General features: G+C 41.3%; 1 protein-coding gene across 3 annotated transcripts in view; it reads left to right on the top strand.

The window, feature by feature from the left end:
• The window catches only part of hps5 (HPS5 biogenesis of lysosomal organelles complex 2 subunit 2), a 71,111-nt gene that overhangs the window by 27,725 nt on the left and 24,608 nt on the right, over positions 1–18,778 (top strand). For 2 of the 3 annotated variants that reach the window (XM_059975585.1, XM_059975586.1), the window contains exons 6-13: positions 2,008–2,138; positions 4,109–4,324; positions 8,591–8,662; positions 9,038–9,126; positions 9,710–9,888; positions 15,222–15,380; positions 17,010–17,166; positions 17,609–17,732. In XM_059975585.1, coding sequence (XP_059831568.1) covers positions 2,008–2,138; positions 4,109–4,324; positions 8,591–8,662; positions 9,038–9,126; positions 9,710–9,888; positions 15,222–15,380; positions 17,010–17,166; positions 17,609–17,732 — 1,127 coding nt within the window. The remainder of the gene's footprint in view (positions 1–2,007; positions 2,139–4,108; positions 4,325–8,590; positions 8,663–9,037; positions 9,127–9,709; positions 9,889–15,221; positions 15,381–17,009; positions 17,167–17,608; positions 17,733–18,778) is intronic. The other variant, XM_059975587.1, reaches the window with a different exon arrangement.

Below are 18,778 nucleotides of genomic sequence, written 5' to 3'. Positions count from 1 at the left end.
ATGCTCTCATACAGTATCTGGGTGCTAACACCTCCTCTGACACTGTAAACGCTTAGAATTCTCTGCATAAAATAAAACACTTGCATCACATATCCCCTTTAAACTTTTGCCCTCTGACATTTATTTCTATTCTGGGGAAAAGACCCCATCTACGCCTCTCATCACTTTATAAGCTATCAGAATGCCCCTCAACTTTCGATGCCACAATGAAAACAATCAGTTTGTCCAACCTTTCCTTGTAGCTTTTGCACCCCAATCCAGGCAACATCTCTGCACCTTCTTCAAAGCTTCATCCTTTATTTTCCCTATAGAATAGTGACACGATATCCAAATGTGCCCTAACCGAAGTTTTAAACAGCTGTAACGTGGCTTGCCAACTTTTATACTGAGTGCCGCAATTGATGATAGCAAGCATGCCGTACACCTTCACTACCATCCTATTCCCTTGTGTTGGTGCTTCTGGGAGACTATGGACTTGTACTTCAATATCCCCCTCTCTGTCAATGCTCCTGAGGGTCCTACCATTCAGTGTATACTTTCTGCTTGCATTTGACCTCCCAATGTACAACACCTCACAGTAAACTCTATTTGTCATTTCCTCACCCAAATTTCCAACTGATCAGTTTCCTCTTGTATAAGTTGATAAACATCTTCACCCCAACAATTTTCATGTTGTCTCCAAACATTCTGTTTTGACTACATTCTTTTATACCCAGCTAATTTACAAACTGTATATATTATCACAAACAAAAAGTCTCAGCTTTGATCCTTGCAGAACACTATTATTCCCGAATTTCCAGGGAAACACCGTTCCACTATTTCCTTCTGACATCTATGATCAAGCCAGTTTTAGTATTCAGTTTACTTTATGTCTTAATCTGGGGCTTCCTATAATGAGGCTTTTCCAAAGGCCATGCAGACAATATCCATGGTCCTACCTTGATCGGCATTTTTCACTATTTCCTCAAAAAACTCAAATCTGTGAGACACAAACTACCTATTTTCCGTAATAAGTTCATGCTTTTCCAAATGTGTGTCAATCTTGACCTGAAGAATATTGTCCAACAATTTCCCTATGCTGATGTGATCCTCACTCTCCCGTAATTACCTAGTTTGTCACTGTTGTCCTCCTTAAAGAAAAGGGCCCCTTTTGGCTATATTCTAGTCTTCCGAGACCTTCTCTGTGGAAAATAGGATACAAGTATCTCTGTCAAAGCCCTTACTTTGCTCGATACCTTGGAGATCAACTCTATCAGGTCCTGAGAACTAATCCATCTTAATTTTTCACAATTCACACAACACTTAATGTCAAGATGGCCTAAAGTATCAAAAGTCCTCCTAAACTCATCATTGTGCATGTGATTCTCTTCTTTTTGGTGAATGCTGGTGCAAAATTCTCCTTAAGGACTTTGCCCACTTCCGCTGGCCTCATATATAAATGCTACAGTTGTCCTTGAGTGGGCCAAACTTTCCTCTTTATTATCTCCTAATAATGTTTTATGATTAAGAGAGACTATAGATGTAATAAGGAATTTCTTTGGTAGTTTAAATTGTATTTAGAATTTTATTTATAGTAAATGTATTTATACTTTGGATGTGTGAGAATGTACTTGTCTAGAGTATGGACTCTGAAAGGAAAATACTTAAGAAACAGGGAATTTGAAATCAAATAGAAAATGCAGGAAATACTTAGGAGATTAGATAGCATAGTGCCAGTGTTTCAGGTTGATAATTTCATCAGAACTGGCAAAAGTTAGCAAAAAGAAGCTTTGAGATATGACACAGTGAGTCCTAATGAAGGGTCTTGGCCCGAAATATCAACTATACTCTTATCCGTAGACACTGCCAGGCCTGCTGAGTTCCTCCAGCATTTTGTGTGTGTTGCTTGGATTTCCAGCATCTGCAGATTCTCTCATGTTTGAGGGTAGGAAGTGTTGGATTGGACAGATTTCTGCAGCCGGGACCATTCAAACCCACTTTATCGATTGCTCTCTTATTCTAAATTAGGCTGCGGCATTCGTGATGTTTCCAGTTCAGGTGATTACAACAGTGGACTCGCGAGTGGTGCAGCTTGACTACCTGGAGGGCCGGCTGCTGATCTCCTCCCTCACTCGTTGCTACCTATGCGACACAGAGAGGTATTTGCTAGAATGCGACCTTGGTTATTGGCCATTGTGATTTTATTCAAGTTCTTACTGTGAGTCAGGACCTTTCTGAAGGGGAGAAGTCAGAGTAAGGTGGTGGGGGAGGGGAGGAGGAACTACAAGCTAACTGGTGATAACACCACCTTACTCCAACTTCTCCCCTTCCTTTCCAGCCCAGATGACGGATCTCAGCCTGAAACATCAACTGTTTACTCCGTTCCTCAGATGCTGCCTAGCCTGCTGAGTTCCTGCAGCATTTTGTGTGTGTTGCTCTGCAATACTGCTTAAACTTTGTCAACTACCAATGACAAGTATGACTGTGTTTTGAGCACAAACATGCAAATGAAACTACAGTATTTGAAAACTGTTTGCTCTAAGCATGATGTGGTGTCTAATGGTTAGGCAAGTGCATGCAGCTGACGCTCGGTAGAAGCTGTTCTGCAGCAGAATTCTGTCCCAATTAAGCAGCATAGTGTTCAAATCAATCCTGCTATTTTCTCAATTAGTTACGTTCTTTAAGAGTTATCCCAAATACGCGGTTAATGGTATCAACAGTGATGGTATTTGTGGCCTTCCCATTAACTAACCTTGATGAGATCATAGTGTATATGTTACTGCCTGTTACACCGCTGGCATTTAGGGCAGCAACAAAGGTCTTCCATCTCTGGCAGAGTTCAGGGTTTCCTTCAACACGTCAGTCTTTCCTCTGGGTTTTCATTACTATGTGCCTGTCGGGACACGCCCCCCGCTGACTGCTCCTGTGGCTCCTCCCACAGGCCCCTGTATAAAGGCGATCTGAGGCCTGACGCTCGGCCTCAGTCTCCAGGACATTGTATGATGGACACTCACTCCTGGTTCCTTCTTCCAGTCAATAAAAGCCGATATCTCGCCTTACGTCTCAGTGTGAGTTATTGATGGTGCATCAATTACTGTCAGTCATGCAAGTCCCAGCTGGAGACTCAGGAATACCAATGTACTTAGAGGTAGAAGGATTCTTCATTGCTGTTTCTGAATCAGAATCAGGTTTATTATCGCCGGCATGTGTCATGAAACTTGTTAGCTTAGCAGCAGCAGTTCAATGCAATACATAATATAGAAGAAAAAAAAATAATACTGTAAATAAATAAATTACAGTATATGTATATACTGTAATAGATTAAAAATCATGCAAAAAACTGAAATAATATATATTTAAAAAGTGAGATGGTGTTCAGTTTTGTTTTACCAGTCAGTGTTGTTAGCCCTGAGCTGAACCCTTGAATCTGGAGGACTGGTGGACCACACTTAGTCTGGCCTCTACCCTTTGACCTTTTTGGCAGGGGTGTCCCTACTAAGAGCCAAAGCATAAAGCCCTGACTCCAGCCAACATAGCTCTCCAGGTCATTGAGGCACGCAAGCCTCCTAACCGTGACGAGGTTGTGGTACTTTTAGAGGTTGAGATCATTGACCAGGATTGAATCTGGAGCCTCCCTGATGTGCATAATTTCTGATCAAACCTATTTATGTATTTAACTAATGTTTTATATAGGTTCATTGAACTTTGGGTATTCTGCATTGTGAAGTTACTTACTATTTTGGACAATTTGCATTGTCAGATAAACCACTGAACTGGTCAGCTTTCTTGCATTGTGTGCCAGAACTTCACATTTCTATTCAGAGTCAGTGTGCAGCATGCTGGTAATTCCAGTATTCTTTTGTGGAAGCTGGCCTTCAAGTGGAAAAGCTGGAAAGGAGAAAAGACTTAAACTGGAACAACTGTTACTCTAATAGAAATAAAATGAAGGAAAACAAAGCACCAAATAATAGCTCTGAACAGACAAGAGTATGAGTGATAGTGTATCAGTACATTAAAAATTTAAGTTGAATCGTTGTAGCAGGTTATAATTACAATCAGTGTTGAAGGCATGAACAGTGAAGAGCTGGATGTAATCGGATTTAATCCACAAATACTTTTTGGATAACAGAGAGAAGTTCTGGAAAATCGGAAACAAGGAGCGAGATGGAGAATTTGGAGCCTGTTTCTTGCCAGGCGCAAAGACTTTTGGAACCCCGCACCCACTCGTCTTCTGTGCACGTCCTGGTTCTCGGATGTGGGAAGTGAACTTTGAAGGGGAGGTGCTGAGCACGCACCAGTTCAAACAGCTATTGGGAACGCCTCCACTTCCCATCGTCTCCCTCAGGTATTTGTCTGACATGCTTCTTCCTTTACTGTCATTTCTCAGCCCAATATTTTCATAAACCTAGAAAGCGACTATTCAGGCTATGCCACTGCTCAGAACAATCCTTGCTTATTTTCTTGTAACCCATTCTCTCTCATGTCCCCATTAATTCCCCTTCTATAGTTCACCCCCATGAGAGTCAATTTACAGTGGTTAAATAATCCAACAATTCATCTGTATTTTGATTTTGAAAAAAAAACACAGATCACCTGCAGAAACCCATATGTTCACAATGAGAACTTACAACCTCCACACGAACAGCAGAGGAGACCAGGATCGAATGTGAGGCAGCACCACCAAATGGCGGCACTCTAAAGTTGATGATACTCCCCACAACTTTATTTCCCACTACTTGCTAAGTGCTCTTTGATGGATGTGCCTTACAAAAGCTGCAGTTCACAGCTGTGAAGATCTTAATTAATTCAGAATCCCTAGATTTTTGGAGAAGTGAGGTTCAGATGTTCACTACTGCTTTGCCCAGTGGGGAAGTAATGCATCCATTTCGATATAAATAATATTATTAAATTTGTGCCCTTTTGTTCTCAACTTCATAGCAAATATCTTTTTCTGTTACTTTATGTTCAGAACTGAATACTGATACAGTACAATCAAACAGAAATTTAATAGAAGCATCATCTTCTCACATTTTTGAATTCTAATCCACTAATAAAATCTTCTCTTGGCCTTTTCCATTCCAGTTTGTCTGTGCTGAATCTCAAGAAGATTATCCTTTATTTTTCTACCTCCACAGTTTTTTTTATCCTTTTAGTTAGTATGCCTGTATTAGTTTACGTCACTATTTTGATCCAAGCTATATTTTTCTTTGGATGATGTAATGTTTACGTAAAACTCTGTTCCTCTTCCCACATCATACAATTTTTTTTGTGAAAAGTTGAATTTCTAGTCCTGGGGGAGAGCAGTTTGTCTCACCTTGCTGATCAATGAACCACTTCTTTTTCTACTCACAATCTCTTATCTCCCAATCCAATACCAATCATTGCAAGATTAGCTCTAATTTTCTTATTTGCATATATCTCATACAAACCCATAGCAAATGCCTTAAAGAGAACCTCCCCTAGATGTTCCACCATGATAGTAATTGCCTCTAAAGTTCAACTTAAATCATTGGTAATACATTTTGCAAATCCATGCTGCATCACCTCAGTCCGGCTGGTATCCATCCACATGGCCATTCTGATGGCTGAGAGATTTCAATAACTCCTCTAAAATTGACATTAAACTGAACAGGTTCATAAGTATAGTTACCAATTTTCTTCCTCTTTCATTAAATTTTCCAAAGCAAAAGTCAGATAACAGAAGAGCTTTATCGAACTTGCAGTTTTCACATGTTGCCCATCTCAGTATCCTTTGTAAAACCACAGCAAATGGTGCACAAATCACTACAGTTGAGACCAAGCAAATGCTTCTTACCAGTCAATTTTTGTAATTTGTGTTTTATAATTTTGATTTGTTGCCCCAAATATATTTTGAACTATCTGCCAGCTTTCTCAGCTGTCTGTCCTGTAGTCCTTTACCATTCATCATTTCCAAAATCAAATTGCTGAAAATACTGTGAGTACTCAGCTGGTCATGCAGTATCACTGCAGAGAAAAACGTTGTGTTTAAAATCGATTATCTTGCATCAAACTGATGAAGCTACTGTCAGCTTGAAAAGCTATCTCTGTTTTCCTTTCTCAATAACAATCAGTTCCCCTCCACCACCACCCTCCTTTGTCTAGCAGAACTGGTTCTTACCCTCAACAATTTTTCCTTTGGCTCCTCCCACCTTCTCCAGACTTGGAGGGTAATGACAGGCTCCTGCACGGGCCATGGCTAAGCCTGCCTCTTTGCTGGCTATGTAGAACAGTCCATGTTCCAGGCTATCCCCAGTAATGCTCCCCAACTCTTTTCCTTGATGAGTGCATTAGTGCTATTTCATGCACCCAATACTGAGCTTGTCAATTTCATCAACTTTGCCTCTAATTCTCCACCCTGCCCCTAAATTCACTTAGTCCATTTCAGACACCTTCCTCCCCTTTCTTGATTATTCTGTCTCCATCCCTGGAGACAAACTGTTGACTGACACCTTTTACAAATCAACCGATTCTTAGCTATCTCTTCCTACCCTGACACCTGTAAAAACAGTATTCCCTTTTCTCAGTTCCTTCACCTCCATTGCATCTTCCCAGGATGAGGTTTTCCTCTTCAGGACATCAGAAGATGTCCTTCTCCTTCGAAGAATGGGGTTTCTCTTCCTCCACCATTGATGTAGCCCTCACTCGCATCTCCTCCATTTCCCAAATATTCACACTCATCCCATCCTCCTGCTCTCTTAGCAGTAATAAAACCGTCCTGGCGCTTACTGCTACAAGCAGCCAAAGACCCACACCTATCCACTCACCTCCATTTGGGGCCACAAACAGTCCTTCCAGGTGAGGCAACACTTCACCTGTGAATCTGATGGGGTCATTGATTGTATCTGGTGATCCCAATGTGACCTTCTCTGCACTGGTGAAACCCGTTGTCAATTGGGGGACCACTTTGCTGAGCACCTCCACTCCATCCATCAAAAGCCGAACTTCCCAGTGGCCAAACATTTTAATTCTGATTCCCATTCCAGTTCCAACATGTCGGTCCATGGCCTTCTCTTGTGCCAAGATGAGGCCACCCTCGGGGTGGAGAAGCAACACCTCATATTTCATCTGGATAGCTTCCAACCTGATGGCATAAATATCAATTACTCCTTCTGGTGGAAAAAAATTCCCTTTCTCTCCCCTCCTCTTCTATCTTACCTCTTCTCCTAACCTGCCTGTCACCTTCTTCCCCCCACTCCCACCATGCCCCTCCTTCTTCTCATTCTCCCATGGTCCACTCTCCTCTCCTATCAGATTCCTTCCTCTCCAGCCCTTTACCTTTCCCACCTACTTGGCTTCACCTATCACCTTCTAGCTATCCTCCTTCCCATTCCCCACCCTTTTATTCTGCTATCTTCTCCCTGCCTTTCCAGTCCGATGAAGAGGTTTTGGCCCAAAATATCAACTGTTTCATTTCCGCAGATGCTGCCTGATCCGCTGAGTTCCTCCAGCATTTTGTGTCTGTTGTTCTGTTTTTCCCTATAGAACCTGTCTGACTTGTTTACCTGGCGTTCATTACTCCTTCACTGTCTAACCATCTTGCCTTTGTTTCTGTTACAAGATTTATGGCACTTACTGGTCCAGCCCCTAACTCTGATGGCTCCTTGGGATTTTGTTTGTTGTATTGTGGACAAATTTGAGCTGTTTTTGTACAGAATGAAAATGCAAGCTGTAGGTCTTAATGTAAAACAAAATTAAATTTGCTGATTATTTTTATCCTGGCATTCCTGGCTCCCAATCTAGACAAATCCCAAAATTGAATAAAACCAAGTATTCTTTGGTTTCACTCACCTGTTTACCTCAGGATGATGTTGGTCTTGTAATATAAAAATATTTCACACTGTTTTTGTTTCTGTTCCCACTTCTAATCATTTAATTATTATTGTAGTGATGAATTCAAAACTGACCTCAAGGCCTTTAATGAGTCTGTGACATCTTTATACATATTCTTCATGGTAATTTCAGTTACACTCTCAAGATTGACTCTCACTTTGTGGGTAATTTTTCTGTGTAATGTGGCATCAGGTGCTTAATGAAATCTAAACATTTAACATCTGCTGAGGCTGGCTGCTGGTGTAGTGGCATCAGCACTGGACTTCAAAGCAGATGGTCCTGAGTTCAAACCCAGCCAGGTCCCAACCTGGGCAGCAGCAGTACCTGCACGAAGAAAGGCCTGGCGACCTACTTCCGTATCTTGCCATGAGGTCACGAAGAATCAAACCTGACAAGCTCTTCCTAGCCACAGAGTATATTGCTTATGTTTGTATTGACAATGATTTATCCAGTCTGCTTCTTTTAGTATTCCACCTGCCCCGAAATACCTATTTGAAATAGATTCAACAGTAGTGGATAATGTGAAGTGTCTGCACAGATGACAATAGTCAATTTAGCTGTGATCAAAAGAAATTCCTGAAAATGGCCAACCAAAAATGGCTGACCCAACCAAAGCATTGGAGGTGCTTCAGAAACAATTTTGGTGAATCCCTAGAGGGGGTGCTCTCTATATCAAAGTACATGGGGCTTTTTATGTTTTCTGTCCTTGTTATTTTTTTGCAGTTTGGTACATTCAAAAAGGTCTTCCTTTCCTTTTCAGATCTGAGCTACAATACAAACAGACGTCCTGTTCTCCGCAGTCTATCTCTTTCCCCAGACTCTTGTGCTTGAGGTGAGTATTAAAGAATAGAATATTATTTATTTATTTGTGTATTGAGATACAGCGCAGAATAGGCCTTTCTGGCCCTTCAAGCCATGCTGTCCAGTAATCCCCCAATTTAATGTAAAGCCTAATTACGAGAGAAGTTACCATGACTAATTAATTTACCAGCTGGTACGTCTTTGAACAGTGGGAGTAAACCAGGGCACCTGGAGGAAACCTACACAGTCACGGGGAGAACGTGCAAGCTCCTTATGAGAAATGAGCCTGTAATGTAGGGCCTTGTGCTCACAGCTACGTTACTGTGTCGCTCCAATGTGGCAAAGGTCTGTCAATAATTATTAGACAAACCTCAACAACTGGTGTTTTTTTCTTCCCCTCCAACAGTGAGAATTATGTTGTAAGCTGGACAGACCGGGGGATTTATGTTTTTATTCCACAGTGTGTTCAGGTGCTTCTCTGGAGCGAGCTAAAAGGTACGGCATTGAGTTTGGTTACTCAGCACTTTCATTTAGTGTTCTGGTGCTTTCTTTTTGCAGCTGTTTAATGAATTGTTAGCATGCATCTTATCCTGTCCTTGTGTCTTGAGAGGTACCATTCACTTGTACAGGGAGATAACTACTAGCTCTGAAGATTCTTGAGACACGAGTTCAGGTTTTAATTGTCTTACTAAACAATTACTACATTGATGGAAAGTGAAGCACTGGCCCCAGCTTTCCTTCTTTTAAGTACTGTTAAAGGATTTCAGATGTAAGGCCCCTAGAAATTCTGAGTGAGATTTAAGTACTGTTGAGGACTGGGAGCTTCAGGCTAATGGGACCCATGCATGCCTGCTAGATTATTATGGGCATGGTGAGAGCTATGGGAAAATTAAGCATGTTTTGGCACTATGTTATATTAGTTAAGAATTTGTGCACATTGTCATATTCTCAGGAAACACAAGTGTACAAGTTAGCATGCAGGGTGTAATTATTATTCGTAAAAACATTATTTTGGAAGGCTCACCAATTTCCTGAGCTACAGGCTCCCTTTCATCTGTGATTTGTCTTCACTCTTAAGATGTTCAGAATGTGACCATCTTCAAGAACAAACTGTTGTGTCTCCACGGTGATGGACGGATAACTCACCTATGCCTACTGTCAGCGGAGAGGTGTATCGAGCGACTCCTTCAGCTGGATATTTGGACCCTGGCTGCACAAGTCTGTTGCCTCTTCCAACATTCCATTATTCTGAGCAGGGTGAGTGTACACTGTCAGAACACCAATCTTGGCCTCTTAAAGGTGTACAGAGACTTCCATGTCTATGTCAGGACATCCCAACCAACCCTCCAATGCATGAAATGATTCCGAAGTTTGTTTATTGTTGTGTAAAGCATATGACTCTCAGCCATCATGAAATGATAATTTGTTTTTACATTTATTGGGAGATATACTATATATTGCTTGGACGCTGACCTGACAGGACACCAAGTTTGATGTTTCAATTGAAAAATGGCAATTTTGACAGTAACATGCTCCATAATATTACACTGTAGCAACAAAACCAGAAATACTGGAAGATCTTAACCAGAAGAACAACATCCTTCTTCTTGAAATATGCTTCCCCCTGCCATTATGAATAGATTTATCACCCATATTTCCTCTATTTCCAAATAACTGTTCTCACTCCTCTTACCCCAGCTAGAATAAAGAGTTCTCTAGTATTTGCTTTCTCATTCAATGTACACTTGTGTACAGGGTGGAACCGGATGTGGTCTGCTGCTGCTAAAGCTCATCCACTTCAGTGTTGGATGTGTTGTGCATTCAGAGACGCTCTTCTGCACACCACCGTTGTAAAGCATGGTTATGTGAGTTACTGTCACCTTCCTGTCAGCTTGAGCTAGTTATCTGTTATCCGTTATCTGTAAACTCTCCTGGCATGGAAATCCCAGGAGATCAACAATTTCTGACGTACTCAAACCACCTTGTCTGGCACCAGCAATCATTCCATGGTCAAAATCATTTACATCACATTTCTTCCTCATTCTGATGTTTGTTCTGAACGATAGCTAAATTTCTTGACCATGTCTGCATGATTTTATGCATTGTGTTGCTGCCACGTGATTGACTGATTAAGTATTTGCATTAACGAGCAGGTGTACCTAATATAGTGGCCACTGAGTCTATTATACTTCACTATTTCTGCCAACTCCAACATGATCCCAACAGCAGTATCACCCTCCTCTTTCCTTTGCTTTCTGCATGTTCTGTGGACTTCTTACATCATAGCTCTTCCACCCCCATTCGTGGGATCTTCCCTTGCAATTAGAGCAGATGCATCACCTGTCCATTCACCCCTTTTCTTCCCTTCCTCCATTCCAGGGACCCAAATAGTCATTCCAGGCGAAGTGGCAATTCACTTACCTTTTCAATTTTGTCTGCTGTATTCAATGTTTTCAGTTTGATTTCCCTACACTGGAGAAACCAAATGTAGATTGGGGTGATTCAAAGGTTTCAAAGGTACATTTAATGTCAGAGAAATGTATACAACATATATCCTGAAATTCTTTTTCTTTGCAAGCATCCCCCAAACAATGATTGATGGTTAAATGTTAGAACCCCAAAGCCCCCCCCCCCGCTCCCTCCCACATGTAAGCACAGCCTAGCAACAATCCTCCCTCCCCCACCAGTTTAAAAAAAAAGCATCGGCACCCACCGTCAAGCATTTATGCTGCAGCAAAGCAACAGCAAAGACACAGACTTGCAGTACCCCAAAGACTACTCATTCACCCAGTATTCAACATACCATGGGCTCCCTCTCTCCCTAATAAGGGAGAAAGAAGTGTCTCTGTTTCACAGCGACATAACAAACAACTAACTGATTTATGGTGTTAGAAGTCCATTGCGTCGCTTTTTACAAGCTCTGTGTCCAAAGAACTCAGGTCCCTGGGCACACAGCCAGAGATCTTCCGTCTCCTACAACACAACGAATTCCTGCAGAGACACCAACCTTTGGTCCACCCGTCTCCAGAGCCACGAGGTCCTGGAATGCCAAAGGTGTGATAACCACCTTTGCAGAACACCTGCACTCACTTCCACACTAACCTGTTAGTGGCATCCTGCACTGTTACAACAAGGAACAATGTAAGCTCAAATTTTCTTTCAATTTTTCACCTCATTTTAAAAAATCTGGCACATTGCAGCCTATAGTACCCAATATTGAATTCTCCAGATAAAACCTAATCTTTCTGTTTGCATCTGGACTTGCCATCTGTACAAGCCATTACTCTCCCCTTTGTCATTTGTGTATTTGATTTACTCAGCGCATTGCAGTCGGACAGAGCTCTTGACATTACCCAGGCCTCTCCACATCACCCAGACGTCACCAAACCTGCAACACACTACACAAACATAGCATCTTACCTGTCTGTTCAATGGCTGTCCCTCAATGCATCCTACTGCTGACATTCCCTTTTTTCTACTATTACGGTGAGCCAAAATAACCAACACCTATTGGTCAGCTGACAACCAATCCCAGGCTGAATTTCACTAATTGGTCATTGTTCCCATCAACGTCTTGAATGTTCTTGAGTAATCCATTTAAGTAGTCGTGCTTTAGGATGTACTGTTGGGTTTTGAGATTTTTGCAGTTGCATGGTTTTACTGAATAAAGCTTTATTTCACGTTTCGGTTTTTTTCTGTCTCCTGGCTTTGGGCCTCATCAGTAGGTATGGATAAGCAAACACGACGTCCACCAATTGTTCTCCTTCACCTTTATTATTAAGTTGCTTTCTCTCTTTCTCAGTGCAGTTAAACGAGTGAAATGTTAACCTGTTTCCCTTTCCATAGATCAGGGGTTCCCAACCTGGGGTGCCCGCACCCCCAGGGGGTGCGAGATGGAATTTCAGGGGGTGCGACAAAGAGTGGCTTGTGTCCTTGAGTGACGAGTCACAAGTCGTCACTCAGCCAGCTGCCAGTGTGCCTTGAGAAGTGGTAGTAATGTTTATTTCCAAGCACACTCCAGTCTCCCGCTGCCCGAGTCGAGAGAGACGTAAACTCACTCCAGTCTCCCGTTGCCCGAGTCAGCGTTGAGGATTCTCATCAGTGTTACCTGGGACTTACACTGCAGAGTTGAGGAGTCTCATCAATTTTAGCTAGGTTACATCTCAGAGTTAAAAAGTCATCTCATAATGCCAAAACCTTTATACATCCTGAATCAACCATCGAGCAACAATTTCGCCTTAAAACCAAACCCGCAGACGGTAGGTAAATTATTCAATTATAAAATGTTTAAAAGCCACATTTTGATAAAAAGCAGCTGAAGTCATTCATTCATATTTGTCTCAATGCATTGAAGTTTTTGAATTTCAAACGTTTTTTTTCCTTGTAAAAGGTTTTTTTCTTAAATCATTGATAATTTTGAATTGTGTTAGTTGAGGAGGTATCACTGCAGACTTTGAATCGTGATGGGAGTTCATATCTCTGGTAATCATTGGAAATTGGTGTGTAAATACAGTAAAGAGTAGCCTAAAAAGTCATGTCGTGTCCCCGTAGCTTTTCCACCTGGATCGGGGGCGTGCTTTGAACTATCGCATCTTCAAATTATTTTGTGAGGATCTGGGAAGTGAGCATTCAGTTTTGCTTTTCCACACAGAAGTCTGTTGGTTGTCACGAGGACAAACTTTAACCTGCTTTTTTGAAATGCGGGAAGAAATCAAAGTTTTTCTGGAAGAGCATGAATGTGATCTGGTTGGGGCAATGGAATCACAGGAATTCGCCCAAATGCTGGCTTACTTAGCTGGCAATTTCACTTGTATGAATGACCTGAGTGGTTCTCTTCAAGGAAAAGGGATAAACATATTGAAGCCTTGTGTAAAGTTGAATGCCTTCAAAGAAAAGTTACATCTTTGGCGTCGAAGGATGGAAAGAGGCAGTCTCTTAAATTTTCCTTCACTAGAAGAGACTCTTGATGATGCTGGATCCATAACTCCTACTGTGCATCAAGAAATTGTGGCTTATTTGGAAATGTCGTCAGAATCGTTTGATGGATGTTTTGCTGCTGGAGGCCTGAAGATTTCAGAAGAATCCATATTCCTACAATTTGGAGAAAATGTCTGATGATGAAGAGCTGAAGGAAGATCTTATTGATTTGCGGACAAATCGAGCTCTTGAAATGCAATTTGAAAGCAAGACTTTGGAGGAGTTTTGGTGTGCAGCACTGGATATGTTCCCAAGACTTGGTGGAGAAGCACTCCGTGTCCTTATTCCATTTGCAACAACATACTTGTGTGAATCTGGATTCAGTTCTCTTTTGTCAATCAAGACAAAATCTAGGAATCGCCTGAATCCACAGCCAGACCTGTGGATCGCAGTCAGCAAGAAAGATCCATGTTTTGACCAAATTATGAATGAGAAGCAGGAGCAAAGAAGTCATTGAATTTCATGTTCACAATTGGGATTGATTTTACTGTTTACTATTTTTTCTGAATAAATTAGAATCTAATTACTCAATTTATATTTGCATTTTATGCACTGAGTTAAAAGCTTATTTTTTAAAGTTCAATTTGTTCACCTGCAGTATTGTATGTGGTTCAATTTGTGGTTCAAAAATGAGAAATTAGACTTCTTCATCTTCAAATGTGATGTTACTTTTGTAGGGGGTGCGAACATTAATCAAACATTTCCTAGGGGTGTGGGGCATAGAAAAGGTTGGGAACCACTGCGGTAGATGCTGCCTGACCAGCTGATTTTTCCAGCATATCTGGTTTTGTTCCACATTCCAGCATCCATTGGTTTATTTGTTTTACTAAACTGCAGCAACGTTGCAATCTCTGAATTGAGATCAAGTCCACAACTTTCTGATTTAAGTGGGAGTTTTATCAGTGAGAAATGTAAAAATCTTTGAAATATTACCAGGTTGATGTGCTGTTGAGAAGGATTATTTGCCATATACAAGATGTTTTTTTGGAGCTACAGTGATTTCTGTTCTAATGTGGGAGTTTGTATTAGCTGCTTCTTATGTGAACATTGCCGGTCCCTCCACTTTAATCCATTCTGGAGTTACCTTAGCTCACAGTGAACTGTTGAAATAGTAGCCCTTGTAATCAAGTCATTTCCCATCTACATCCAATGCTCCATCCTGCAATAGCTCACCCAAACTCCCACAGTCTGCCTTGCCATTTAATACTGGCTTCATTTCAAAAATCAGCATTTCCCATCAGTGTATTACAATTCTGGAAGTATTCATGAGAATCCCTTAGAATTTATAAGAAAAGGCATTTATTTCATCTCATCCAAGTTTCAAGTGGGTGACATCTTAATGTGAAGTTATAAATCAAGGTCTAGATTTCACACATGAGAGGAGATATCCTCTTGGCATCTATTTTACAAAGCTTCCTCAGAATCCTGTGTTTCAAAGCAGGAAGGAACATGTAATGTATGTAAAGTGAGCATGTGCTCGCAGTTGCGTGGATAGGATTATTTTGAAAGTTAAACAAGAAATAGACCTAGCAGGGAAAGTGAATAAAAAGTCTTAAATACAAGCCATTTCACCTTGTGCCCGTTGACCTTATTGTTGGTGTTTGTTTCCTCAGACCCGTAAGCTGTTGCCCGTGGATAGATTAGAGCATCTGAAGACACAGCTGGATTCAGCCACCCAGAGCCATCTTATTGCCCGCTTAGAGGAGATTTTGCTAAAGCTGGAGCCCTTTGACTCAGCCTGTAGCAGTCGTAGGAGCAGCTTCTCTTCACACGTATGTTCTTTGTGATGATCTTTCATATGAGCAAAATATTTGTGCAAGTTATCGGTCAAGATTGTTGGCGCCAGGTTCCATAGGCTGGGGTGACAGTGGTGTGGCTCTTCACAGCAAGGAATGGACCATCTTAATGTTGATGCTCTTTTTAACAAAATTTCAGTTTTAGAATTGACTTAACAGGTAAGTGAACACCCAACGTTATTAGTTTAATAATTTTTTTGAGGGATTGTCCTCTCTCCAGAACAATTGAGGTTAATAACTTAGCTGCCTGCTGGTATTGGAAAGTAACCGTTGCAAGAGATGTCAGCACTAAACTCATTGTCTGCGTTTGCCATGGCAGATCGATTGATGGAATGATGCATTAATGCCCAAGGAATTCGCATGCACCATTTGGTACAACACAATAACAGGCCATTTGGCCCACAGTGTTGTGCTGAATCAGCTAAGAAGCAAATCAGAAACACCCAAACACTAATCCCTCCTACCTGCACCGTGTCTGTATCCCTCCATCTTCCTTAAATCCATGAGCCTATTCAAACGTTTCTTAAAACACTTCTAATGTATTTGCCTCTACCACCAGACCAGGCAATACAGTCCAGGTGTCTACACTCTGAGTTAAAAAAACAAATCTTTCCCCTCGCATCCACTTTGAGCCTTCCGCCTGTCACCTTCAATGCATGCCCTCTGGTATCAGATATTTCAACCCTAGGAAAGATACTCTCTGTCCACTCTATCTATGCTTCTCATACTCTTATAAACCTTGATCAGATCTCCCGTCAGTGTCCGCCACTCCGGAGGAAACAGCCCAAGTTTATCCAGTTACTCGTGATAGCACATGCCCTCAAAACCAGCATCCTGTTAAGCCTCTTCTGCACCCTCTCCAAAGCCTCAATGTCCTTCCTATGATGGGGTGACCAGAACTGAGTGCAATACTCCAGATGTGGCCTAAATAGGGTTTTATAAAGTTGCAACATAACTTCCTGACTTTTGAACTCAATGCCTCAGCTAATAAAAGTAAGCATTCCATAATCCTCCTTAACCACCTTATGAACCTGTGTAGTCACTTTCATGGAGCTATGAACTTGAATCCCAAGATCTCTGCTAACCAACACTGTGAAGGATCTTGCCCTTGACAGTGTGCTGTCTCCTTGCATTTGCCCTACCGAGGTGCAACACCTCACATTTACCTGGGTTAAACTCCATCTGCCATTTCTCAGCCCATATCTGCAACTGTTCTATATCACACTATATTCTTTGCCAGTCTTCTACACTATCCTCAACTCTACCAATCATGGTATCATCTGCAAATTTATTAACCCACCCATCTATAGCAGGGTGCAAGTCTTTTTCTCTCTGTCAGCTTCACCACACCCTTCCAACAGATCTCTCTGTCTTCCTGCCAATTTCTACTTGCTGCTAGATGTCATGATTTTGTTAGTTGCCTCTCCCTGTACAATGTTGCGGAGAGTTTGGTGCAGAAAGAGAACATGTTGTCCAAATGTTGTTATGTGGTTTTCAATGCAACATCATCATCACCTGTAGGCTACTTTTTCCAGCAAAGGCTTTGCCCCAGAGCTTCACCATTAACTACTCAGATTTTTAATTTTGATTTCCTCGTTTTCTCAGGAAAGTTTTAATGTCTTGGATTCTGGTATTTATCGTGTGATTAGTCGTCGAGGCAGTCAATCTGATGAAGACTCGGGTTCTTTGCACAGCCACCTGTCTGAAGAGGAGAGGCTGAAGGAATTTGCTTTGGTACAGGAGGAAGAGCAAGGAGAGCAGGGTAAGGATGGATGTTACACCAGAAAGGGGAATTAAAATGCAACTAAATCTGTGCGTTGCAGGATTTCTGCTTGATTTGCTTCAATGCCATCAGTGTAGTTGAGAAGTTTTCCACAGACTGTCAGATACTCTGCCATTTCAGCAGAAGAGTACACTGCAATGAATTATTAACACCCAATCCATCTTAACAATACAATACAATACATACTTAGGACAGAATATGTTATGTTTTGTGTTGGATTCTCTACTAAAGGTGGGTTCTTGGTGGGGAGCTGTCCTCATGTTAATTCATTTAGGTTATAGACCTACATGCAACAACACAAAGGATGCACAAAGGTGCCTATTCAAAAGATAGCAAAACAGATTTCTGCAGACTGCCCTGATAGAAGGTGTTCATTCTCTCTGCTGTTGCTATTGATGTTCTTTTTGTTTCCATTTGTCAGACAATGTGTCCCATTCTTTCCTGAACATTGAAGGTGATCGGAGCGAGGCACTGATTCCATTTCATCTTCCATTGTCATTCCGTTCCACAGCATCCCGAGTCACTTTACAGGCTGTGAAGGAAAGGTAACCTCAGTGATTATTATGGCATCCATGGCAGTGTCGATGTTAACCTGACACATCTATAAATACAACTTGCAAAGGTCTTAGGCACACATGTATCGTTATGGTGCCTAAGACTATCGCGGACTGAGAGTAGGAAGGGGACATGGAGAGTGGAATCGTAGTTGGGAACAAGGGGAAGGAGCCAGTAGCTTCAGAGAGACATTCTGTAATGATCAATAAATCAATTATTTTGTTTTATTGTGACTGAGCTAGCAAGAAAAAACTTAAGCTAGTGACTACCACTGTGAAGTACAGGTGTGCCCCCCTTTACGAAGGTAGAGTGTTCCTATGAAACCTTTCTTAAGCCAAAATGGCGTATAGAGAAGAACCATTAATTTATAGGGGAAAAATGTTCATAAAAGTGAAAATCCTCTTTGTAATGTGTAAACAGGTTACTAATGTAGGTCTTTTGTAAAAGCGAAGTGGCGTAAAATGAACATTCGTAAAGCGAGGACACCTGTAAGTGATTTTGTATAATTACACATTGCCCTCTGCAGTAAATTCTCCTGGTCAGATGGTCCAATTGCATTCACTGCCTAGTTTCACATCAGAAGAATAAATAAAGTGAAGGAATGTTCATTGGTGTCTGTGGAACTTTTCTCCAGAAGACGAGGGGGCAACTATGTCATAATTTGTATTCACAGCATTTCATTTGTACCTCATATTTATTACTTTACATTTTATAAATATTCCATGGACCAGATTCTATTAGATTGCATGCTTCCTTTTAGAGAATGTAACTGTTTGTTCCTTTTATTTTGTAGATATGACACTTTATGTAGGGTTCTCATAATCTTCTTGGTTTGGGCCAATGGTAGGGTATACTGGGACACTGCCTATTTTAATCCACAAGGTCATAGATACAAAATCCTGCAAATTGATCAGATAAATGTTGTTCATTCTCTGAGCAATTATTGTCCTTTGATCTGCTGTTTGGTCAGTGTCTGACAGGAGATAGACGAGGGAGAATAGATAAGTGAATGAGGTGTATCAGGAATTTTGAAAGG

The sequence above is a fragment of the Hypanus sabinus genome, chromosome 7 (genome assembly GCF_030144855.1).
Source record: "Hypanus sabinus isolate sHypSab1 chromosome 7, sHypSab1.hap1, whole genome shotgun sequence".
NCBI classification, from domain to species: Eukaryota; Metazoa; Chordata; class Chondrichthyes; order Myliobatiformes; family Dasyatidae; genus Hypanus; species Hypanus sabinus.
This window is presented reverse-complemented; position numbering and strand designations above follow the sequence as displayed.